At 37.3% G+C, this 25,718-nt stretch overlaps 1 protein-coding gene across 2 annotated transcripts in view; it reads left to right on the top strand.

Moving 5' to 3' along the window:
- Glra2 (glycine receptor alpha 2) overlaps window positions 1-20,554 on the top strand; it is a 221,433-nt gene extending 200,879 nt beyond the window's left edge. For both annotated transcript variants that reach the window (XM_004671455.2, XM_004671454.2), the window contains one exon: window positions 19,006-20,554. In XM_004671455.2, coding sequence (XP_004671512.1) covers window positions 19,006-19,284 — 279 coding nt within the window. In that variant the 3' untranslated portion in view covers window positions 19,285-20,554. The remainder of the gene's footprint in view (window positions 1-19,005) is intronic.
- The last annotated feature ends 5,164 nt before the right edge of the window (window positions 20,555-25,718 follow it).

The following is a 25,718-nucleotide window of genomic DNA, read 5'->3' as shown; positions in this document are numbered from 1 at the left end:
TAATACATATTTGAGTATACTTTGTATATCAAGAGCTGTTAAATGTTCTTAAAGTCCATTAGTTCAGTGAATACTCTCAAAATCCCTATAAAAATGTGCCACTGTGTCAATTTTACTACACAGGTGGCTGAGCCATATGGTGACTTTCCCAGCTCCCACTCTGTTAATGGCAGTCAGGACTGGAACAGAATCTCAGTCTTCTCACCTTTACAGGGCATTGCTTCCCTATCCTTAGAGACTTGGAAGAACTTACATAAGGCACTTCCCAGATTAGTTAAATGATCATGAGTGAGTTTCTGTGATTTGCAAAAACATCTTCCCTGATTAAGATGTGGGCTGATTAAGAGATTAGCTGCTGGACAAATGGTACAGAGAGTACATTTGATCTGCTCTGTATTTACCCTGAAAAAATAGGTTGTATTAAAATTAGGCTGTATTTACATGGGCTGCTTTATGGAACATACCCATCATATTTATGCACATTGATCATATGTGCATTTTGTGATGTGATTGCAGGAATAATGCCATCTGACTTCCTGCAATTAATTCCACATAGCACCTGCCTCTTCTCTAGTATCTGGTATTCACTGCATTCTTCGTCCATACCAGGATCACATTAGGTCGTAACTGTATGTGTATCAGGGTTTCCCAACCTCTAAAAGTATTTGATGCAAAGTAATACATGCTTTTTAGGTGGGGTATGTACTATGCATGGCAGAATGTATGGCTGTATCTTGCCTTCTAGCCACTAGCTACCCAAAAAAACAAAAGATTTTAATATTTTTTAGAATTGCTTTATTTTTTTCAGAGAGTGTGAGAGAGTAGGCATGTGAGGGATGCCTGCCCCTGCAAATGAACTCCAGATACATGCACCACTTTGTGCATATGGATTTATGTGGGTACTGGAGAACTGAACTTAGTCTACTAGACTTTGCAACTAAGTGGGGTTTTTTGTTGTTGTTTTGTTTTGTTTTTTCAAGGTAGGGTCTCACGCTGGTCTAGGCTGACCTGGAATTTACTATGTAGTCTCAGGGTGGCCTCGAACTCTCAGCAATCCTCCTACCTCTGCCTCTCGAGTGCTGGGATTAAAGGCGTGCGCCACCACGCCTGGTGCAACCAAGTGTTTTTAACTGCTGATCCATCACTCTAGTCCCAGACAACAGAGTTTTACAAAAATAGAAGATTTACTATAGTAGTGTTTCCAGGAATGTGCAAGTGACCAAGGGAATGGAGATCCAAGGGCAAAAGTGAAAAGATGAGAGTAACCTGAAGATCTGCATGGGAAACCAGTTGTTCACAGGAACATCTTAAGAAAACAACATAACTAACCACTAATGTGGGACCAGAACATGGCATCCCATGAAGGTCTGTAGTACCATCATGTCTCAGAAAGCAGCCTCATCTAATCCCCACTCATTCCCATTACTAATATCCTCTGTTTATTCTTATACCTTCCAAATGACCTCTCTTGGCTACACCTAACCAAAGTCGAGTTCTTGGAATTATAATTCTTTACAGCCTTTGACAGGTCCTTCTAGAGGTATGTGTTACCACCAACCAATAATCTTTCAGTGTTATCACTTATCACTTTGACATCAATTATGTATATATATATATATATATATATATATATATATATATATACATATATATATATATATACATACATGTAGAGAGATATTGAAGCATATAGTTGTCCACTAGAAAAATCTAAGTTACAAAGCAAACAAATTCTCAACATGATTTGCCACTGATACTGTTGCTATAACTCTTTTGATTACCTATCACTTCCATTCTCAATGTTCAGTTTGTACCCATAACAAATGGAAAATTACGTTAATAATTGAAAAGTGCATATACCAGATGGAAGATGTTTCACTTTCATGTTTTTTTATGATAGTGCGTCTTTTTAGTACGCTCAAGCAAAAAACAGAAATGACCAGGAAGGTATTTCTGTATGCAAGGCATAGCTGCTCTCTTGAGGGATTGAAACATCACAACTATGTCACTGTATTCTAAGGTACTCACTAAGACTACACCTGACAATAGGTGAAAATATTTTTGTTTTATAGATTTTGATCAGAAAGCCCAATAATTCAACAATTAATTCAAGTTCATTAAAAATATGGTGCTATAGATGAAGTGTGGTCCAAAGTAGGGTCAAATATATATATATATATATTGCTATAGAAAAGTCGATTAAAAACATACAATGAAAAGACATGAAGACACTCAAAATGCCTCAAAGCAGAAATTCAGTGATTGTATTACCATTAATGTAGCCTTCTACCACACTGGCCAAAGCCCAGGGAACATTGATGAAGAGGGGCTACAAAGATTTTAGGAAGCATGGTGGTGGGGGGGAAGAGAGACTGAAGCATTCATGGTGTCATGGGGAGCACCAATACCCCCTTTGAGGAGGGTCCTCAGTATCTTAGGAATGAGGGGGAAGATATAGGAATATAATCTAATGAGAATGTGACCAGAACAGAAAGAGGCATGCAGCACAATTTATAATCAATTAAAAATAGTAAAGGGACTATTTAGAGGGAGAAAGAAGGCATAGGAAGGAGTCATGGGTTAGGGAAAAGACAGAGAAGTGAGGCAACTATTATATAAATACATTTTATATACATAAAAATTGTCAATAAATGAAGAAGGACTAGCTAGAAAGAAGTGACTCTGGAGGGGACATATGATAGGGGTGAAGGGGGGAAGGAACTATGATTATGCTACATTGTATATATGTATGGATGTTATCAACTGGTCCTCAAAGCTTCATCCAATTCACTATAGTTAGTATCTGTCACTTCTCAGTATCCACAGTCTGACCCTCACCTGGAAGAAGCCTTGGACACTATTTGCCCAGGTATGGGCTCAAGAGACTTAGTTTTTGTCTCACTTTAGGGGATCAGCCAGCTCAACTACCTTCACTGTAAGGCTCTTTCCTTTTCCCTCCTTGACCTTAGATTGATGACCCATGAAAAGCACAAGGTTCTGTTCCCTGTAGTCCCATTCTGGCCCTATGCTCCCATTCTTCACCCACTATATTCTATGACATCAGTCCCAGAGAATGAGGAGCTAGCAGTTTCCCGTACTGCCAAATAATTGCCTCACCCCTGGCCTATTGGATATCCTATTACTTACCACAATATGGGGTCTCAGAGACCCAAGAGACTGGGTTTCTTCCAGTACTGACTCATCCTGAGTAGGAAACAATTCAGAATTTGTAGCCAGGTATCTGAATGAAAGTGAAACATCTCTGTGGATTTTGTGGGGGAATTTTTGTTGTGTTTCTTGTTTTTATTTCAGCCAAACATGTCTGCTCTGGATCTCTTTAAAGGATAAGTGGTTTGTTATATGTTCACCTTTTAAGTATAAGTATTTAAAAATTAGACATTTATGTTTCCATAACTGACATCTGTTTCAGACCTCATTCTCTCCCCATTTCCACCCTCCTCTTGTCCCCTGTTTTCTTACTCTTCTTTTGGTTCTAATAAATGGTTTCTTTGCAAATATGGCAGAAAAAAGGTCTGTGCCACCCCAAAAATAGAAATAAAAGAAGGAAGGAAGGAAGAAGGAAATGAGAGAAGGAAAGAAAGAAAGAAAGAAAGAAAGAAAGAAAGAAAGAAAGAAAGAAAGAAAGAAAGAAAGGAAGGAAGGAAGGAAGGAAGGAAGGAAGGAAGGAAGGAAGAAAGAAAGAAAGAAAGAAAGAAAGAAAGAAAGAAAGAAAAAGAGAAAGAGAGAGAGAAAGAAAGAAGTTTTTAGAGAATGTACAGTCCATGAGGTCTAAAAACATACTATATATTTACTATTAATCTACTTGTGGAAAATGTTTGGTGACCTTTGGGATAAAGTGAGAGCAGTAAGAGAGATAAAGGGGAAATTTAAAGAATCTGAAATGAGAGCGAATGGACAGTTTTAAGCTCAGGAAAACTGAATTTAACTGACATCATAACTATACCTCTAGTTGCTATGTTGAAAATATACATTATTGTTGGAAGGGATATACTTGAAGCCATGGAATCATCCAAGAAGACTATTTCAATCGTTCTGTTGGGAATTATTTTGAGGAGCTGATATCAGATCAGCATGTAATGATGGAAGAGAAAAAAGTGATTAGTTTTGATTTGAGTATTAAGTTAATTTGATTTCTGGTACATGATACATTGCACAGCCTCACATAGGTATATAAGAGATGAAAAAATGTAGTCTCTTCATGTGTGCACGTGACGAGATACATGGGGTTTCTCGGGGGATGGGCTCTGCTTTTCTAGGAGATATCTGGCAAATGTAGACATTTCAGGTTATCATAAATAGGGTAATAGAAGTGCTACTGACATCTAGTAAGTGGAGGCTAGTGATTCACCTAAACATCCTGAAAAGCAAAGCTCATTTCCTGACAACAAATAATTATGTGGATATAAATGTCAATAGGACTTCAGTTAAGTAACTATGAACTAAAGGCCCAAGTGAGTTTGGTGAATAACTAGGAGTCCCCGGTTGAATCCCCTATACCATTTGTTGGCTCTGTTATCATTTATTCCAAAATTCTTGCTTGTGATTGTCATTCTTTTAATATTATGTCCATTGCTAGATTTAGAATCACTTAGAAGACTGGTAAGGTACAGCTCTGGGTATACCTGTGAGGGAATCTTCAGAGGAGATTAACTAAAACAATACTCACTCTACATGTGGGGGGGGGGAGAATAAAGGAGGGAAAAATAGGAAGCTAGTATGCTTCTTCTATGTGCCGTGATATGGAAGCTCCCCCATTCCCTCTCCACTGTGATGGACTGAATCCTCTTAAACTGAAGCCAAAATAAATCCTTCCTCCTTTAAATTGTTCCAGTAATTGGGTCACATTGACTCAAAGGTAATTAATACATTACTCATACCATAGCCGAGTTTTGTTTTTCCTCCCTGGCTTGTGAATTTGCCCTCTGTTATTGGGGGTGCTATTTGTCATGAGTAAGAGGCCCTGATGGTACTTTTCTTTTTAAATATAGATGCTGATAGAAATAACATGTATATCAAAGCAAAGGAAGATATTTTGTGTAATAACATCTAAATGGAACATAACTCCATACTGCAAGTATTATTTTGGTTTAGGAGAGTTTTTAAGGTTTTAATAATATTGTATTTATTTGTGTGTGTGTGTGTGTGTGAGAGAGAGAGAGAGAGAGAGAGAGAGAGAGAGAAAGAATGGGCACACCAGGTCCTCTAACCACCACAAATAAACTCCAGATGCATGTGTCACCTTGTTCATCTGCCTTACATGGGCAAAGGGGAATCAAACTTGGATCCTTAGGCTTTGCATGCAAGCATTTTAACAGATTTATTTTTTTTAAGTAAGTCACTTGGATAAAATTATAAGACTTAAAACATGTCTAGTGCTAACCATAATTTAATTTATTAGTTTTCTTTTCAGTAAATACAGGCAGTTTGGTACCATTATTTAGGCTCATCTGTGATCTACCCCCTCCCATTAGACCCTCCCATTAGACCCTCCTTGTTAATGAAAATGGGTTGTGCATTGTGGAGTTAGCCCACAGTTATTGGTATGATAAATGTCTCTGCAAATCATGACCCAACATGTGACTCTGGCATTCTTTCCACCCCCTCTTCCACAAAATTTCCCTGAGCCATGTTGGGTTCATTTTTGGTCTGCTTCAGTGCTGAGGTGTTGGGGGCCTCTGAGGCTCTGGCTCTCTGATTTGGTAGGAGTTGATTTTTCTCTGCGTTGATCTCCTTCCCCTTTGTGCTGGTATCCGGTTCACAGGAAAACATCACCCTTGCTTATTTCACCAGTTGTCCTTAGTTTCAGTTGGGCCCCTTTTGAGGTATGTTGGGGCAGCTCTCTTCTTAGGATCTGCATCTATCTGGAAAAGAGAACTGACAAATGGTTTGAATGTGACTAGGGACCTCAAAGTGGAGGGCCTGAGTGAAAAGAAAGTTTCAGTGAATCAAGGCTGGAGAATCAAGGTCCTCAATATCTAAGTATATTTCTTCTCATTTCATTATTTTTGCCTTTTTACAATTTTTTCATTGAATAAAGTAAGTAAAAATGGTTACTAAGTCCTCTTCCTAGGTTTAACTCTTAAAGATATGCCATACCAAGTTTTACCCCTGACTGATAATTTTACATTGGAATAACTGAATTATCTAATAGGGTATAAGGTCACTTTTTGCCTATGTGCTTTTTCAATATTTACCTACATATAAGCCTGTTCTGATATTCATTTGTACATATTTTCCTTTTCGATTTAGTTTATTTTATTCTAGAATTTTCTTGCTATGAAAATATTTGACATTATTGAAGGCAGATGTCATAGAAAAGGTTGAGAATGAATCAATTTATATGAGTTAAGTAAAGAAGTAACTGAACCAGGTTTTACTAGCTAATGGAAGGCACTTGTATAAAATGAAAAAAAAAATCACCGGGCAATCAACAAGGATTTATTATGCATGATTTAGAACACTAGTTCTGATTTCAATATCAAAAGGGTCACCCACTAACTCATCTCTTTTTTATGGTTCAGATATGTATTTCATAAAAACACACTTTTGTTTGGTTTTATAACAGAATTGGCTGATGAGTAAATGTGATTTTTTTCTCAAGCTATTCTCCTGAGAATGGCATCAGGTCTCTTACTGTTTTGTCATGATTGAGCTGAAATCAAGATGCTTATTTTTAAAACAAGAATTAACATCCCTTATCAATATCACATTACATTGGTGTGTCTTGATTAATAGAAATCCTGTAGCATTGTGGATACTGGAGTCCTAGACAGTGATGCTATATCTCAGGAAAGAAAAGATTCAGACAGCTAATCTCACAGACAACCACTGGCCAGATTACCTACATGGCTTCCAAAACAGTTATCATCAATACTGTGCATAGAATGGCATTTTCCTACTACTTTAAAAAAATATTTTATTTTGGGGGCTGGAGAGATGGCTTAGTGGTTAAGGCCCTTGCCTGCAAAGCTAAAGGATTCAGGTTCGATTCCTCAGGACCCATGTAAGCCAGATGTGCAAGGTGGCGCATATGTCTGGAGTTCATTTGCAGTGGATGGATGCCCTCGTGTGCCCATTCTGTCTATCCTTCTGTCCCTCTCTCTGTCTCCTCCCCCCTCAAATATATAAACAAAAATAAAATATTTTAATGGATTTTTAAATTTATTTATTTTTTGGAGAGAGAGAGAGAAGGAGAGAATGGGTGTACCAGGGCTTTTAGCAACTGCAAATGAACTCCAGACACATGCGCCATCTTGCACATCTGGCTTACGTGGGTCCTGGGGAATCGAACCTGGATCTTTTGACTTTGCAGGCAAGGGCCTTAACCACTAAGCAATCTCTCCGGCCCTCCTTTTACTTTTAATTCTTGAAACACAGCATTGACTCCGAACCATGTTTGATTCTAATTATTCGTAATATTTCTTATTTTGTGTCAAGAATTATAGGCTTGGATATCTAGCGATTTAAAGTGCAAAATTTGGCACAATGATGACTCAAATAGCCTGTTCCAGTTACTGTGCATGTTACATCACTTCAAACATAATGACACACAAAACCAATATCTTGTTATTCTCAGGAGCTTGCAAAGGGCACAAGTGTGGATGACTTGTCTCTGCTACATGATTTCTGAGGTCTCAGCTGGAAAGGCTACACGGCAGATTGTTGCTTGACAACTGAGAGTTAGTCATCTGTAAACTTGTTTACTCACATGTCTGGGTCTGGAGATCTTTAAGACCAGGGATGCCAATTAGAATGCCTACACATAACCTTTCCCATGGCCTCAGCTTCCTCTTAGCATGACAGCTTCAGGATAGTGGGACTTTTTACTTGGTAGCTCATCACTCAGCACAGTGAACAGGAAAAAAAAATTGTCTCACTTTCTATGTACTACCATTAGAACTCATACAGTATCATTCAACTGTATTCTTTGAGTTATAAGCAAGTCATATGGTTTCCGTAATTCAAAGTGGGGAAATAGATGCCCAATTCTCGCTAGAAAAAGCTTCAAAGTCACATTGAAGGAAACATGTGGATGGAAAATATGATAGAGGCCACTTTAAATATATTCTTCCATAGCCTTCCCCTCTTGCCACAATTCACTACTCTGATGCAGACAAAACCACACTCACATTTACTTCCAAAGACTAATTAAATGCTCACCTATAAGAAGAGTAAACTAAAAAGGCTGGGACTTTTTTTGTTGTTGTTACTGTTGCTCTTTTGTTAATGTTACTCTTTTCTGGATGAGAAGAAATAATTGACTTAGTGAAGACTTTCTAGGTGCCATTGATTACATTGAACTAAAATGTCATTCAAAACTCAGGATCGCATCATCTATATCAGATGAAGCATCTCAGGCTAAACCCTTGAAGTATAGTTCAAAATGAATCCTTGTGAACTGCAGATAAGATATCCGCTCAATAAATCTAACAGACAGTATGGAAATATATATTGGATCCTCATTAAGGATGTTCCCATTCAAAATAGGGACATTAGCAATCATTGAAATTCCTCATCAAGGGATTCCAGAATGAAGAAAAAGCCATATTGGCAGGTCCTTGACTGGGAATGTATTCTTTGGAGTTGTCCCCTCAGGGTTTGGGCTCTGTTCTCTGGGCTCATATATATATATAATTTTTTCTACTTGAATCATCTTTCCTAATAAGTGGCATTTGTAACTGAGTAATTATTTTAGTCTATTTCATGGCCATAGAGAAGGGGTCGAAATTCCTTTCTTCATTATACATAATACATATACTGTTTTTGTTCCTTTCAAGCCAAGCAGATTCAGTTATGTTAACTGTTGGGTTTTCTTTGTTATGAATTTATAATTCACTTCATTAGACAAAAGTAATATCCACCTACCTCTTCAATATAAGCCCAATTTTGGTTTGATAGGAAGAATAGATTTTAGAGAGAGATTGGTCAGCATGGTGATTAAGTCCATAATAATGTATAAATTTCAAAATATTTAAAAGAAAAATTTAAATGTTCTTAGTACAAAAATGAAAAATAGGGGCTGGAGAGATGGCTCCATGGTTAAAGGCACTTTCTTGCAAAACCTGATCACCTAGGGTTTGATTCTCCCGTACCCACTTAAATCCAGACACACAAAGGGACACACATGTCTGGAATTAGTTTGCAGAGGCAGGAGGGCCTGATACCACCATACTCTCTCTTAAATTTTTTTTTATAAAGAATAGGCAATCCATTTGGTATTTATTGCATTTTAAAAAATGCAAAGTATTAAAATGGCAGGTATGATAAGTACAGTAAGAAAATAACTTTAAATTTCAGACAAAATAGTGAATCAGGAACAAACTTCAAGAATAAGCAATGTAAAGCAATAAAATTAGTGCTTAAATATAGAGAAAAGGCAAGTGATTCTATGTCGACAGTTTCCTAGCTGTATCTGAGGACTAATAACTATAGCAAATATATTTTATAACAATTAGAAATAAAATTGAAAACTATAAATCTGATTTATTTAAAGGTTAAAGTTAGTTGCATAGCGGTACATAAAAGGCTCCAGAAAATTCAAGTTCAAAAAAAATGGAAGTGTAATCAAATAATCAAAGAAAGTGCCCTTAAAACTGTTTTCCAGCAATCAAAAAGTAGCTGCCAGGCTGGTGGTGGAGCTCAGTGACAGACCACTTGCTTAATAAGTGCAAGGCCCTGGGTTCAATCCCCAGCACTGCACGAGAAAAAGAGAAGTTGCTCCTATGCTGCTAAGAGAGAAGTCACAAAACAATATCCTTTCAAAAGTAGCATTGTCAATTTAAAAATAAAAACAGCTTAAAATGATAACCCTCTGCATTTCCATGAACTCTCTTCTCTTAGCGGCTTTGTGAACTCTCATTAGGAGGAAATGCTCTCTTAGACGATTGTCCTTCTTTAAATTTCCATTAACTCTGCAGTAGAGATGTATGATGTGAAAAAATCTTTAATTTGATGGATATATCGATTAGTTTGATTTAAACACTAAACAATGAAATGCTTATCAAAACCACATTTTCTCCATAAAAGGATACAATTATTATTTTTCAATTAAAGATAAAACCTTTTTAAAATGAGATTGGGTGCTGCACAAAAAAATAAAATAAATAAAACAGGGCCGGGGAGACGGCTTAATAGATACAGAGCTCACTGCTGAAGCTGGAGTTCAATCCTGAAACCCCATGCCAAAAGTCAGAAACCATGGCAAGCTTTTGTAATCCCAGCAAACAGATGTCAATGGTGAGGCAGAAGGCAAAGAACAACAGGGTGAGACCTACAGTGAGAAACGTGGCTACAAATGAGATAGAAACGTAGAGGACTAACCCAAAAGTTGTCCTGTGACATCCACATGCATGCTGTGGCATGTGTGAGTCTGCATCCGACACATGAACATGCACACACAAATTAATAAAAAATGAGCCGGGCGTGGTGGCGCACACCTTTAATCCCAGCACTCGGGAGGCAGAGGTAGGAGGATTGCCATGAGTTCAAGGCCACCCTGAGATGACAGAGTTAATTCCAGGTCAGCCTGGACCAGGGTGAGACCCTACCTCAAAAAACAAAAAAAAAAAAACAAAAAAAAATAATAAAAAAAGAAAAAGTCATATGAACTTCAAAAAAAAAGAACCCACATAACTCTTGTCCTAAGCCTCCCTAAGAAGGTACTGTGGAGCAAACCCTTGATATATTAGAGGTTGTTGCTTAAAGAAGAAAACATTCTCATATCATCCTTATAAGACCTCTAATGAAGTGCTATTTTAGATATCTCTGAGGTTTCATAAAAAAAAAAAAAAAAGAAATCTCATAGTCCCACATGGACATGTTTTTTTTCTTTGAAGCCCATCCTTATTTGAGGACAATTTGCAAGATAAAAAAAAAAAAAAAAGAAAGAAAAGAAACTTACTCTTCATTCCTTACATTTACTCCAGCTTCCACTTGGACACTTAATGTCCTTAGTACCTGGCTGGAAATCTAACTACATCGTCATGGTTATAGCATTTATTTTCTCTATACCATGTTACTACATGATACAGATAATGAACCTTCTGCCTTCTTCCAATTTCCACTAACACCTTCCTCCTTCTCCTCCTATCCTTCCTTCCAACTGTCTCCTTAAGGCCCTTGAAGTTTCTATCTGATGGCTGATCCCAGACACATTGTTACTACCTTTAGGTTTTTTAAAAATACTTTATTTATTTATTTATTTATGAGAAAGAGACAGATAGAGAGAAAGAGAGAATGGGCACACCAGGGCCTCTAGCCACTGCATACAAACTCCAGACACATGTGCCCCCTTGTGCATCTGGTTTACATAGATCCTAGGGAATCAAACCCTTACCCTTGGGCTTTGCAGGCAAATGTTGTAACCGCTAAGCCATTTCCTCAGTCCCCACAACCTTTAGGTTTTTAGTATACCATCAAGTACATAGGCAGCTGTCTGTTATTGCTTGATTTAAAAAAAAAAAAAAAACATATCTTTCTTGACAGATTCCATGTGTCAAGAATTTGGGAAGGTCTCATCTGAGCAACTTCAGCTCTGGATCTCTACTTTGGGTGCCGACAGACAGTAGATATATTTGAAACACCTGGGAGCTAGCAAGACATTTTTCTCTCATCATTAGTCTCTGGAACTTCTTTATTTTATGTCTCTACATAGGCTATGACTTATTTTTTATAAACCACATAATAGTCTCAGGGTAGCTGCCCAGCTGACAGATAAGCCTCAGGTCTGGTAAGTCAGGATGAAGCTTCTGCAGTTATTATAATCTAGCATCAGAAGCTACTTAGCTACTTACTCTGTTGAGTAGCAGCAAGCCACAAGCCCAAAAGAGGAGGGGATATATATTCTCATGCCTTAATAGGAGAAGAATGTCAATGATGCAGAATGAAGGCATATTTCATGTAAAAGTCACACTTGTATCATATTGTGTTTTCCATCAACGTCACCTGTCCCATGTCTTCTTCATATATCATTGGTACTATTGCCCCTGAGACCATTCTATAATGTTTGCTTGCTTTGGAATATTCAGCTGAATATCAGTCAATCCTCAGCATCACAATAATTTATTCTGAATCCACAATTACAAATATTTTTTGTATTTAAGAAAAATATTGAGCAGTGTTTAAAATTAGTAATTTAAGAGTAATGGTTCAAGATTAATTTGTAGTATACTGCCATACTAAAAATTCATGTGTGTGATATACTTGTATTCATATTTACATATGTGTCAATACACCTATATGGGTGAGTACACTTGCAAATGTGCACAGGTGTGTGTGGAAGCAGAGATTGATGTTAGGCGTCTTTCTCAGTTGCTCTCTATTCTTTGAGATAGGGTCTCTTACTGAACTTAGAGCTCTCTCATTGCACTAGACAAGCTGACCAGCAAGTCCAAGGGATCTCCCTTTCTCCACCTCCCCGGCACTGGGATTACAGATGCATGTCACCACACCTGACATTTTACATTGATTCCAAACTCAGATGGCCATGCTTAGATGACAAGTACTGTACTTACCAAGCCATGTCCCCATCCCACCTTCAAGATATTTTTATGTCCTGCAAGCATTTTGGTTGGAAAGATTGCCAGTCATGAGTAAAATGTAGCAAAGTCTATACCTCAAAATGGGATTTCTCATCTGAGTTGCAGACTGTCCATGCTGTCATATATAAGACATCTCCAGCTCAGGTATGTCTCAGTCACAACATTATCTTCCTCAAACTAAAATGATCTTGTAGTGTCTCCTTTCTCATTAAAGGCCATTACATCAACCACCTAAGTGGTTTAAGCTGGAAGCTGACCTTGAGTACTTGCGATCCATTTTCAAAACATTTGTGTTTGTACGTGTGCCTGTGTGATTGTTTGCTCACGACTGTTTTCTCCAAAAGAATATAAACGTGAAAAAATCAGAGATTTTGTCTTATTTTTCACTGCTTTATATCTATCACATAATAAAGACTCAATAATTATTGGTTAAAATATGAACAAATTGCTGACAGCTATTCAAGAAATAAAATGCATAACGTACTTCTTCAAAAATAAATGATAGAGCTGGGCTTGTTGGCACATGCCTATAATCCCAGCTCTTGAGGGGCAGAGGTAGAAGGATCCCTGTGAGTTTAAGGCTACCCTGAGATTACATTGTGAATTCCAGATCAGCCTGGCCTAGAGTGAAACCCTACCTCGACAAAAAAAAAAAAAAGTCAATTGATAGATCCCTGGGTGGCTGCCTGGGAGGGCAAGGCCAGAGCAAGAGGCTGGGAGCAAGGCCACACCCATGCCATTAAAGCAGGGAGAACCAAAGACAACGAAAATGTATCAACAATACAAGGATAACCGGTGCCCAGGCAGGAGATGAACCATGCCTCACACAGCAGATAAGGCCTAGATGAAACCACAGAGGAACTGGTGAGATGAACAAGAGTGCTGCTTCCACAGCTTGACAACCTCGGCCATAGTAATGGAGACAGACACTGAGGATACTGAAACACATCCAGAAGCTGCCGAGAGCTCAACACTAATGTACACTTCAAGCACACCCACCAAGGCTCAAGGAGTTTTGCAAAAGTGGGGGCGGAAAGAATGTAGCTGAGATTCAAATCAGGCCAATCAAGATTTGAATCTCAGCTACGTCTATTAACAAAATAACTTTGCAAAACCAGGTAATTTCTCTTGGCATTAATTTTCCTTAAGATTTGCAATGCTAGACAATCATTAGGGCTTATTATGGTTTTAGTGCAAGATATATAGGCATTATTAATTCATCATTTATCACTCATATCTAATCACATGGACCGTAGGGTATGAGGAGGGAATTGAGGCCCCAGGATAATCCCCTAGAGCCACCCTTCTTGCACAATCCAGGTGGTAGAAATAGCTCTGTCAATGCTTAAGCCTCCTCTAGCCATCATTTATTTGGAGAATTTTGTAATTGAATGCTCTGTGTTTAGACTCACACTGTGTACTAAAGAGGGCTAGAGGCTCCAGTATGTCCTTGCATTGATTGAGTGACACTAAACCTTGAGTTCCAACTGTGCAATTTGCTGTTACAATAGAAAGGAGATTCAATCCAACCAATAAATCTGTGTGTGAAACACAATGTAAAGAGAATTAAGATATTCTAGATTTTTAAAATAATTCTTTATTTTCTTATTTCTTATTTCTACATCACAAAATCAGAGATATGGGGTCCACTAAAAGATTTTATAAGTGTCATGTTCTTTAATATATTTAAATCATTTTCTTATAATAATAAATTCACTGCATAGCAATTCTGGAGAGCTTTACGTTCAATTTCTCATCTAGACAGGAGTTATTGCAAACACAAGAATGAGTGCTTTTAATAGTAATACAGATGCATAAAATAAATCAAAAGAGTAATAAATCTGAAATGAATTGCAGAGTGCTAAAACAGTGCTTTCTACAGCAGAAAGGACCTGAGATCTTACCAAAGACCTCATATAGAAACTGTATGTACTGAAACACTGATCAAATGATTGGTTTCTCTAGGAATTTCACTAAATGACAAAAGAGAGCTACCTATGGGTAGTTACTGCTCAGTTACTGAAGATGGTGGATTGGCATCAATAATTAGCTGGGTTCTTAGCTAATTAGAACAAAATGAAGGATATATGCCCCAAATTGTTGCATTACTGGGAAAATCTAACTTTTGCTGTGAATATGCCCAGCTAAGCTATGTCTACAGACTGTTCTGTTAGCTTAAGTTTACTGATGAGTTAAGGTAATCTCTGACATGTCCTTATGTAGGACTCTTGCTATACTGCTATATTTTATTCTGCGCTTGCTAGAAAGGCAATTTGTCTTTCAAACTATTCAAATGGGCTGTATCTATGTTTCAGAATAAAAAACATACCTTTTGATGTGGATAATTCAAGCTCCTATATTTAAAAGACATTGAATGAGTCATGAAAATAAATAAGAAGACCCTTACATCATCACCCACATGTTCTATGTATGAATAATTAAGTGCATAAATTCCACCTACAATATATTTATTTCTGTAGTGCAGAATTTTAAAGAATTGATTTAATTAATGGTAACTATGCTCAGAAGCATAATTTGAAATATTGTTGAATAAATGAGGAAAGTATTTTCAAGTAAATCTCTTCAAATTCTTCTTTGTTCATTATTCAGCAAACATTTATTAAACACCCGCACCTTGCATGACAATATATAAAATAATTATATTCTACCCTGGCACCCTTCTATTCTGCCTCCAGCACTTAATTGAACAAGTTTATCTCTTCAGCTGTCCATTCACAGTATGTGGGAAAAGGCTATAGGAATTAAATGAGTGAGTCAGTTTGATAAGAATCATGGAAGCATATACTTAGGTTACTTTATATTTTATTTCTACAAACAGGTTACTAGCTCACTAACATTTCTATTTATTTAGGGGCTTAGTAATTTAAATGAGTATTATTTCACTCAAGCAATGAAGTAAATGCTTAATAGTGAGTTTTTAAATGTTTTTGAAAGGTGATAATACCAATTTGTGAGAGTCTATGATATGAAAAGGGACAAAAGAATTGTATTTCAAAGGGTTGTTTCTATTTGAAATGTAATTTTAGATTTAGTGATAGGTTCATCAAGGCCACTGACTTCAATCCTTTTACGTTAGAATCACTGGACTTTGAAAGATATGAGCTCTAATTTCTCATTCTCAGAATCTCTGATCCAACTGGTCTTCAAGGAGTGGAGAGGACGGGTGGACATATGCCTAATTGTAAATATTCTTCAGCAGCCAATGAAGATTCACAGTTCTAGTGAATGCTTCACAATTTTTTCCATGAGGCCTCTGATGTCTAGACAGAATAAGTAACATTGCTGAAGTCAATACAGTTTATAAGGCTTAGAGCCAAACCTAGTACCCACGTATGCAAATTCCCAGTTTTGAGCTCTCTGCTAAACAACTAATGCCATTCTTACTTCACTTATTAAAGGCAGTTAGAAATACCAAGGTTGTCTACAACCCATATGACAAGCAAATCCTCTCCTCTTAATGACCTGTGTGCTTCATTTATTGCACTGAATAGGTCTTCAGATGATTATGGTGGCATTGCAATGGTGTGTGTGTGTGTGTGTGTGTGTGTGTGTGTGTGTGTGTATTCCATATATTTATAACATATTTGAAACCTTTTAATCTATATAAAATATATCACTTAAATTTTAAAAAAAATAAATCAGATGTCAACTTTGAAGCTGATTTCAATTTAAGTGTTCATTATTGATTTGTATACTGTACATGGAAATACACAGATGTGTTTTGCCAGCTTCCTTACTTGATAATGCCATTATGTTTGCCTCTTCTGGTGGGTTCTGAAACTTTCATGCAAGTAGAGTCTTTCCCCAACTTCATTCACCTGTCACAGTGTCAACTCAATACTTAATTGCTGAATGAAAAATTTTCTTTCAATTTTATTAAGAAATTAGAACCTTGAACCAACTTGAGTAAAGCAACCCACCATATATAAACATGAAAATTGATTTATAGAGTTGTGATTGCTTTTTATAAGAGCATTAGTCTGATATTTTTGTGATTAAAAATGAGCTGATTGGGCTGGAGAGATGGCCTAGCAGTTAAGCGCTTGCCTGTGAAGCCTAAGGACCCCGGTTCGAGGCTCGGTTCCCCAGGTCCCACGTTAGCCAGATGCACAAGGGGGCGCACGCGTCTGGAGTTCGTTTGCAGTGGCTAGAAGCCCTGGTGCACCCATTCTCTCTCTCTCTATCTGTCTTTATCTCTGTGTCTGTCGCTCTCAAATAAATAAAAAATAAAAAATAATTTTAAAAAATGAGCTGATTATTTATAACAAATGTATTTTATTGATAGTACTAGATTTATTTGTTAATAAGAATAATGAATTACCAAAAATGAGCCTTCTTTTTTCATACCGGATTTTCCTACAGAAGAGGTATACATGGGAAAAGGTGGCATGGGGTGTTTAATAATTATTCACACCTGCTATCCCTCCAGATCAAATTTCAAGTCAATGCCAAGCTGCAAGGAAATATGCAGTCATGTTTAGGGCTGGCCTCACCAGAGGTATTTCATCACAGTGGGCAGTCTCAGTAAAACAAGGTCCTCAAGGACTCCACTGAACTCTGTTCTCAGTTTGCAGGCAACAGGTACCTCCCACAGAGGGAAGTAACACCTGGATACCAATCTAGCTAACTGAGCCTCATGGAGGTCAATATGTTCTTCTTTCTGGTTTCTGCAATAGTCCATCTGAACATACATACTAGAATCTACTCTAACCACTCTGCACTCCTTTCACTTCTGTTTAAATCATTTGCTGTCTCACTCCCTATTTTATACCCAATGAACTATACTAAATTGAAATTCTTGTTCTCATCTTCTTTACATATGGATGTTTTGTTGACTTAACTCATTTCAATACACAAAGTACTATTTGTCCTTCTCACCCTATTTGGGTTACAGTTGACCTCCCAGTCATAATATGTTAAAAGTTCTCCACCTGGTATACATTTTATTAGCATATGATAATTACACACAATAATGGTATCCATGATGACATTTTCACACATGTATATAATGTATTTTATCATAGTCACCCTGTATTACCCTCTCTTGTTCCCTGTTCAATCCCCTTCCTATTCCTATCTAGTCCCTCTTCTACTTCCTTTTGTCCCTTCCCTCACCCTTCCAATGCGTTTCATTAGGATTGCTTACAGGAGCCTACATGAGGATTTATTTAAAGGAGCATTGGCTCTTTGTCAGTAGCTACCCCACTTGAGAAAATGTCACTCCTGTCCCTAGTGACCTTTAACTGCCTACAGATACACAGGGGGGGGTGGAGCCTCGTGAGCCCCTCCCCTAGCTTTAGTATGCTTTTTATATGTGTCTGAAGGCACTTCTGACATCCAGTTAACACTGATGAAGTAAGATTAACACCAGATTTTCTTGTATCTTGGGAAACATAACCATTATTATCTGGAAAGATTTAAAAAGTGCAACAAAGGATTGCACAGCCTTGTAGGAGGCAGTAAGCTAGTTGCTAAAGATGATTCAGTCAATGGCTAGGACTAAATCTGTATTAAGGGAGTCATTTTAATTCCCCCTTCTGGGAATTCCACCACTTCACTCTCTTTTGACAACTACATACTCAGATCAAATCTGCCTCTATAGTAATTTGTTCTTTACAACAAAGAATAGATTCAATTCTTCAGTCTTATATCTAATTCCTGTAGAAATAATTAGCACAAAAAGCTCCAATACTGGCTAAAACATTTAAATATGGCAAGGATAGCTCACTGGCCAAAGAATCAATGTTAAAAATCAACACTAGAAATACTCTCCATAGTTGAAATATTCACGCTAAGTAATGAAAATTTAATTTCTACCATATCAGGGAGGGAAGCTAGTGGATCAGAAAAACAGCTGTATGTTTAAGGGGTTCATCTTAGATAAAACATTAATATTACAGGAAATGTCAGTGAAATAACTGAGCTCTGAATGTGCCATAATACTAAAAGTTCTTAACTCAGAGCCAAGTATATACCAAAGGCTCAGTAAATGTTTTTTTTTTTTTTTTGAGTGAAAGAATGAATAACTAAAAAAAAAGTGAATGAATGGTACACTTCATAGTTTTACAGTATAATGCTAGTGTTAGGAGATATAATTATTTTAAAATAATATATTTGAATATATGAATCAATAAATTAGATTTGGGGAAAATCAGTACTGAATACAGCACAGGCATTTGTTAATTATTAGTTAAAATTACCACAAAGTCATTACTCTTGCTCTTAATTTCTCAGCAAGAAAATGTTATGAGCTATATCTGTTCTATGAATAACTGGGTTGAACTTGAAAGAGAACTCCCCATTTCAAAAGCCTCCCACACCATCAGTTAACAGTGATTTACCCTTTTACTTCTGCAGAATTTTAAGAAACATCCATCAAATTTGACTGACAACCAATCTGTGTTTCTTGTCTTTATTATCCCAGGAAGAAGATGTTACTCGTGAAAGTCGTTTTAATTTCAGTGGTTATGGGATGGGTCACTGTCTCCAAGTAAAAGATGGAACCGCTGTCAAGGCCACCCCTGCCAACCCACTTCCTCAACCCCCCAAAGATGCAGATGCCATCAAGAAGAAGTTTGTGGACCGGGCAAAAAGGATTGACACGATATCTCGAGCTGCCTTCCCATTGGCCTTTCTCATTTTCAACATCTTTTACTGGATCACATACAAGATTATTCGGCATGAAGATGTCCACAAGAAATAGATGTGCGCTACAAACCCTGGGACCTTCTTTCCTAAGTGTTGTGCTTGTAAATACACAGTTAAATTGTCTTTGTATCACTTTGACAGAAAAGAAGACTGAGGGAGGGGGGAGGGAGGATCATGGGGGTGGGGTTGCTGTCAGCTACATTTAAAAAAAGACAAGTTCTGTGGGCAATGAAGAAAATTGTTTGCACAAGTCAAGGTGTTTCAGAATCATGTGTTCATATTTCTCATCCATAGTCCTTAGCCTTGTTCTTTCAGATGACACATCAATAAGACATGATATGCAGGGTCAAGTTCTTGAGGGCTGATTATCTTTGGGTTGGTTTTCACTAATTCTGGGAATTAAAAGTTGGCTTAAAATGCATATGCACAGAAAGAGAGAGAGAGAGAGAAGGGAGAGAGAGAGAATGCTTATCACTTGACCATAGTGAGTAGTCTAGAATGAATTGCAGACCAAACATTTTCAGGAAAATGCTGCCTTGTTCTGAAAACAAGCCTCCCCAGCTGAGCTGTGTTCTTTAAAATGTCTGTAATTAGTGTTTCACCCAAGAAACCCTTTTGTGGGTCGTAAGTTATTTCTACTTATCTTGGAAACAACAATGAAATAAACACCAATGACAAACAACAGGTTTCTACTCTACCATCTGTGTAGGAATGCACTTTGATATTATCTCTCTTTCCTAGATGTAATTTTGGGGTTTGACTGTGTATTGTGTAATTGATTTGATAGTATATCCTCTTAAAAGCAAATACTCATTTCATTTTAAATCCAAGATAGCAACTATGTATATTTTCCACTTTGGCTATATTTATGTGCAACTTTAAGTGCCCTGGTGTAACTTAGCCATTGCAGCCACTCAACCACAATATTTATGGAGATGGTGCGTCCTAAATGGTGTAACTCTGATTAGCTTGAACTTCCCATTTCTGCTTTCATTGTAGCTGTAACTACTAGTCCTAATGTTGACTGACCCATAATTTCTAATGTCAATCTAAGTGAGTATCATTTTAAATATCCTTGATTAACTTAAATTTTAAAATTGTACTGTGATTTTCATAACCCGTTGCCTTTTTGGTACCAGAGCTACGTGGTTTGAATCCTGGCTATATGTTTTAAGTAAGAAAAATAAAAAGATGTATTTTTGCTTACTCAAATAAAAGACAACATGTAAAAATATAAGGAAATAATTACATTTTACATGTGCTGTAAAAGGGATTATTTTAAAAAATCATTTGTTCAATTTCAATAAAGATAAGTGTGCCATAAACTTCTCTAGTGATTTTCTCTAATTTTGTACAAAATTTAAATCATTAGGTAATAATAATCACTTAGATAGTTATATCTGTTCTTCCTCATCAGCATGAATTACTTGTACAATAATTATACTATTGGTGTTCATGGTGAAGCAGGTTAGAGATTACAGGCCCCCAAAGTGAATAGCCTCCTCTTGGCTAATTACAGGAATTATCCTTGGGCCTATATGAGAAAATTAGGTTATTACACTTTACTAAAGGTAAGAAATGTAAGAAGGGTCTACCCTTTACTTACCTCTGCTACTTTCCTTCTACTCTGTTCCAAGAAGGCCCTTCCTAGAAAACCAAGATTTCTGGAAAGATTGCCCATCTGAAACTGGTTAAACCAGCTGCCCATCCATAGGGCTCATCAAAAGTCCCCAACCTGAGTCTTGAGGTGTATTTCTCAAATCCCATTTCCTCACTGGAAAAGAGCTCTGCCTTCATTTTCTCCCTAAAGCTCCCTTTCTCTTAAAGTTCTCCCACCTAAATCTCTAAGCTATAATAAAACCTTTCTGAACCTCATCTTGTGGTCTGTGGGTTTCATTCATTGAATTCATAAGACTAGAATCTGGGAACAGCCCCAAATTACTGGTGCACTGGAATATATTGGTATATTGGCAGAGGATATCCCAAAACTCTTATTTCGGCAGAATACATCAGAATGCCTCAGGTCTGAGAGTTTTTATGCCATTCTCACAAGCCTTAGGTCTGAACAGATGCTACAAACCAGACTAGCTGGAGTTTTTTAATATCCTTTCATACAGTGTTAACATTAAGCTCCGCATGTCTGCCACTAACCAGAACTGCCAAATTCTGAAGGCAAAGTTTTGCCAATAAAAATTAAATGAATATAATTTTACATTTCACTTACTCTATTAATATAAAATAAGAATGTTCAAACCAAAGCACAACACACAATTCCATATTGTAAAAGTCACAGCTTGAGGAAGGTAAAGCATATATTTTTTTTTCAGAATTTTGGGGGGATTTATGTATTTCCTACTCTAAGCCTGAAACCAATTTCTAGTATGAATCTAAACCATGTAACTACCAGATGCTGTTTTTGATTCTTTCAACCCATCTTTTAAACTCTGCCTTGCTTTTAACCAATTTGAAGTATAATTTGAATGACTCAGGCAACACTTGTTCTGCACCAAATGAAGTAACTGAAGATAACATTACAAACACACATTCATGTAGTGCTTTCAAAGTATCATCCTGTTTCAATCTGTACAACTATGATTGATTCTAGTCACCATCCAGAGTAGCTGGCTCACAGAGTAAGTATTCATTCTTTGATCAATAAATAGATAAAAAGCCTTGTACTTGGAGGGTTTCATCACTTTCTGAGAATCTATAGGCAGTTATTGAATGCTGAAGAAGGCCACTGTTAAGGTGCCCATGATCCTTTAAATAGCCCCTCATCTATGCTCCTGTGTCCAACACTAAGTAAATGCATTAGTTCACCAAATGATTGTTTTAAATATGTGAAATTAGGAGGGGGACCAGTTGGTAAGGAAAAGATCAGCAAGAATTAGAGGGGGATAAGAGGAGGTGAGTAAGATCAAATATATTATATACATGTATATATGTATATGTATGACATATGTGCATATGTCATAATAAAACCTACTACTATGTGTAATTGCATATACTAATAAAGTCTTGCCACAAATCACTTACCATGTTAGATAAGTTACCTTTTACCACAATTTGTGTTTTTTTACTTTTATTTATGCTTTTAATTTTTTTCCATTCTGAAATCTCATAAACGTATATAATATATGTTAGTTTTATTACCCTCTCTTACCCACCCCAATCCCTTTATCACCCTTCTTCTCCATTAATCTCCATCTTACTTCCATGCTTATGCTCTAACCCACTGAAGTAAGTTAGAGTTAATACTCCCAACTATGTACTTTCACTGTAAATACACTGTCTAAGAAAAACTTGGAAAGTCAGGTCACCTACTACTGACTCACCCTGATAGATGACAAAATAAACTGTTAAAGAGGGCATATAATATTTACATTGAAAGTGCCTAAAAGTTGTAGCTCAAATTTGTTCATGCAACATTATAACATCTCCATAGAGTCAATATTTTCTGTGAGTGAATGGTTTAAAAGTTACTCACGTTGCTGGGCAGAGTGGCACATGCCTTTAGTCCCAGCACGTGAGAGGCAGAGCTAGGAGGATCGTCATGATCCTGAGACTACATAGTGAATTCCAGGTCAGCCTGGGCTACAGGAAGACCCTACGTTGGAAAGCAAAATGAAAATTACCAAACAAAAAAACATACCCAGGTTGAAAAAAGGCCAAATAAATTCAATTTAAAGTGTGTTTATTTCCATTTCAAAAGACATAATATGGCAATTGCTTTGTCACTCATGTTCCCACAGGAGAAAAGATGCAAGCTCTCCACACTGGTGCAACCAAAAATTTTAAAATAACAAGTAATGGCTCTCCTTCCCACAGCAGCCATTTACTGCCTATAGATCCTTAGGAAATGGTGGGGCCTACAGAAGCCCTCCTCTTTACAACTGCTAACTGCCTATACTCAAGGGAGGGGCAGGCCCTTGTGGCCATTCCCCTGTCAATGATAGAATATCTATGGGTCCAATCACTTGCAAGTCTTGCAGGTTTGCACAGCTGCTGAGAGTTCAAGAGAGAAATTGCACATGCTTCTGTAAGTAACAAAAGAGTCAGGAAAGTAGAAGGGGACTAGTTAGAAAGAAGCAGAGGACGAGCAAGCATGCAAGGGAAAGAAAAGAGAATAAATGGGGATGAATATATATATATATATATATAAAATGTCATAAAGACCTTATTTTTATAGTATACTAAAATATTAAAAAATAATAAGCCATGTATTTCCCCAGGCTGAAGTCATTGTGCGTTTGAGTTTTTAAGACTGTAATCTGGCATTTAGAAGGTGTAATAACACTTTGACACAAATTATTCCTGTATGTGTAAATGGAGATTCAAGGAGCAAAGTAAAGCAGTGAGATGCCCTCAGTGAAGCATGCTGAACCCCAGCCTTTTTATGGTGGGGCCCAGGGCTGCTTCTAGAATGAAGAATTTGATAAGCCATCAGGTGGACTGAAGCTTCACTGGAGATCCAGGTCCTCAAAAAGGATGGGCCCAGGTCAAGAAGAGTTTCCATCTACAAGAGTCAGGACTAACCAGGAGTTCATCCAATTCAATGGACCCTAGCCCTACTTCTTGAGGAGAAAGATTTAGGGGCAGGGGAAAAAAAGGAAGAGAGTTAAAGGAAAGACAGAAAACAGAAATTTCTTTTAAGGATAAAAATCAGTTCACACCATATTACTTTGGCTTCCAGTGACTGCCCATCTTACTCACAGGATAAGCAATACTCCTCCCTGTGGTCACATGATCTTGTCTGCTCTCCTGCCATGCCCCCATTCCTTAAACCATGTAGGAAATTGCATTTAATTTGTTAATTGATGAAAGCCAGCAAAATGATAAAATGAGCCAAAAAAAAAAAAAAAAGCCTTTGAGAACTAGGTATGTAGAAGTACACACAAAACTGGTGTCCAAAAGGTTGATCAGAACTTTTAGGGCTAATGGTTCTTTGGACAGAAGTTATCAAAATTTCTCTGGACAAAATTCTTTACGTTTACCTGTACATTTTTGGAGCAACAAAAATATCTCAGAGGACATGATGTCAAGCCTAGCACTACACTAAGAGACCTGTGATCTCTGTTCCCTAATTACAAAAGTCAAGTAATTATTTCTGACAGGAAGCTGCAATTCAAATATAATACCTAACTGTTCTTTGACTATCAATGTCATTTTTAAAAGAATTTTTTTCTTTTGTAAGCCAAGAAATAATGTGTGCATGGGTGCATGAGAGGAAAGAGAGAGAGAGAAAGAAAGGAATTAAGAATGGGTTGCTCCAGGGCTTCTAGCCATTACAAATGAATTCCAGATGCATGCAACACTTTGTGCATCTGGCTTTATGTGGGTACTGGGGAATTGAACCTAGGCCATTAAACAAGCACCTTAACTGCTTAGCCATTTTATTTATTTTTTAATTTTTTGTTTATTTATTTATTTGAGAGTGACAGAAAAAGAAAGAGGCAGAGAGAGAGAGAGAGAGAGAGAGAGAGAGAGAGAGAGAGAATGGGTGAGCCAGGGCCTCCAGCCACTGCAAAGGAAGTCCAGATATGTGCACCCTCTTGTGCATCTGGCTAACATGGGTCCTGGGCCTTGAACCAGGGCCCTTAGGCTTCACAGGCAAGCACTTAACTGCAAAGCCATCTCTCCAGCCCCCATTTTATTTTTAATGGGAGGAATGAATGGGTTTTATTTCAGGCTTACTGATCCAGAGGAAGTTCCATTTATGGCAAAAGAAGCTGGCTCCCTTTCACATATCCAAGCAGAAAGACAGAACCAAACAGGCAGCACTGCAACCAAACACAAAACCAGCAACAAACAGGAGGGAACTACAGCAAGCAGCAGGGACCCAGGCAGAATGCAGTCTACTCTGTATCCCTTTGGCCTGGAAGTCCTGCCTTCCAGCAGTGACACCTTCTCAAGCCAGCTGGCTGGAAATCCAAGTTTTAATAAAACAACTAAGTTATTGAGAATTTCTTAATGGGATAAATGCTCAGAGTTAAAATGACATGTGACTATATCTTGGGGTTCCAAACCCAAATCCCCTGTTTCTACCTTGCTTCTTTCTATTTCCATGAACTTATCACAGGAAGAGAAAGTTTAAAAGGGCACTTTATCTCCTTCAAATCATTCTAATTCCATTTGATTATTTATCCTTACTTGTGCAAGGCAGGTGTCGTGATCATAAAGGCAAAGCTTGTGGAGTTCAAATTCTCTGAGTTCAAATTCTCACTCTTTCTCTTCTTTGCTGAGTGTTCTTGGGTAAAAATTTTGCAGGACTTAAGATGTATAAATATTATTTCTACCTCACTTAATTGCAAATGAGGTTTACAGTTATTAGTCACTTGTACCTAAGAGATAGTGAATAAATATTAATTGTGATTTCACTTCCCACTTATCTTTCACTAATAAAGTTTGTTTTAATTAATGATATCATTCAGAAACGATTTCCTCTTTTCTATGTTTCTTTAGTGTATATTTATTTTACAAAATAGTGTC

Source organism: Jaculus jaculus, chromosome X (genome assembly GCF_020740685.1).
Source record: "Jaculus jaculus isolate mJacJac1 chromosome X, mJacJac1.mat.Y.cur, whole genome shotgun sequence".
NCBI classification, from domain to species: domain Eukaryota; kingdom Metazoa; phylum Chordata; class Mammalia; order Rodentia; family Dipodidae; genus Jaculus; species Jaculus jaculus.
Note: the sequence above shows the minus strand (reverse complement) of the source record. Positions and strands in the feature narration are given on the sequence as shown.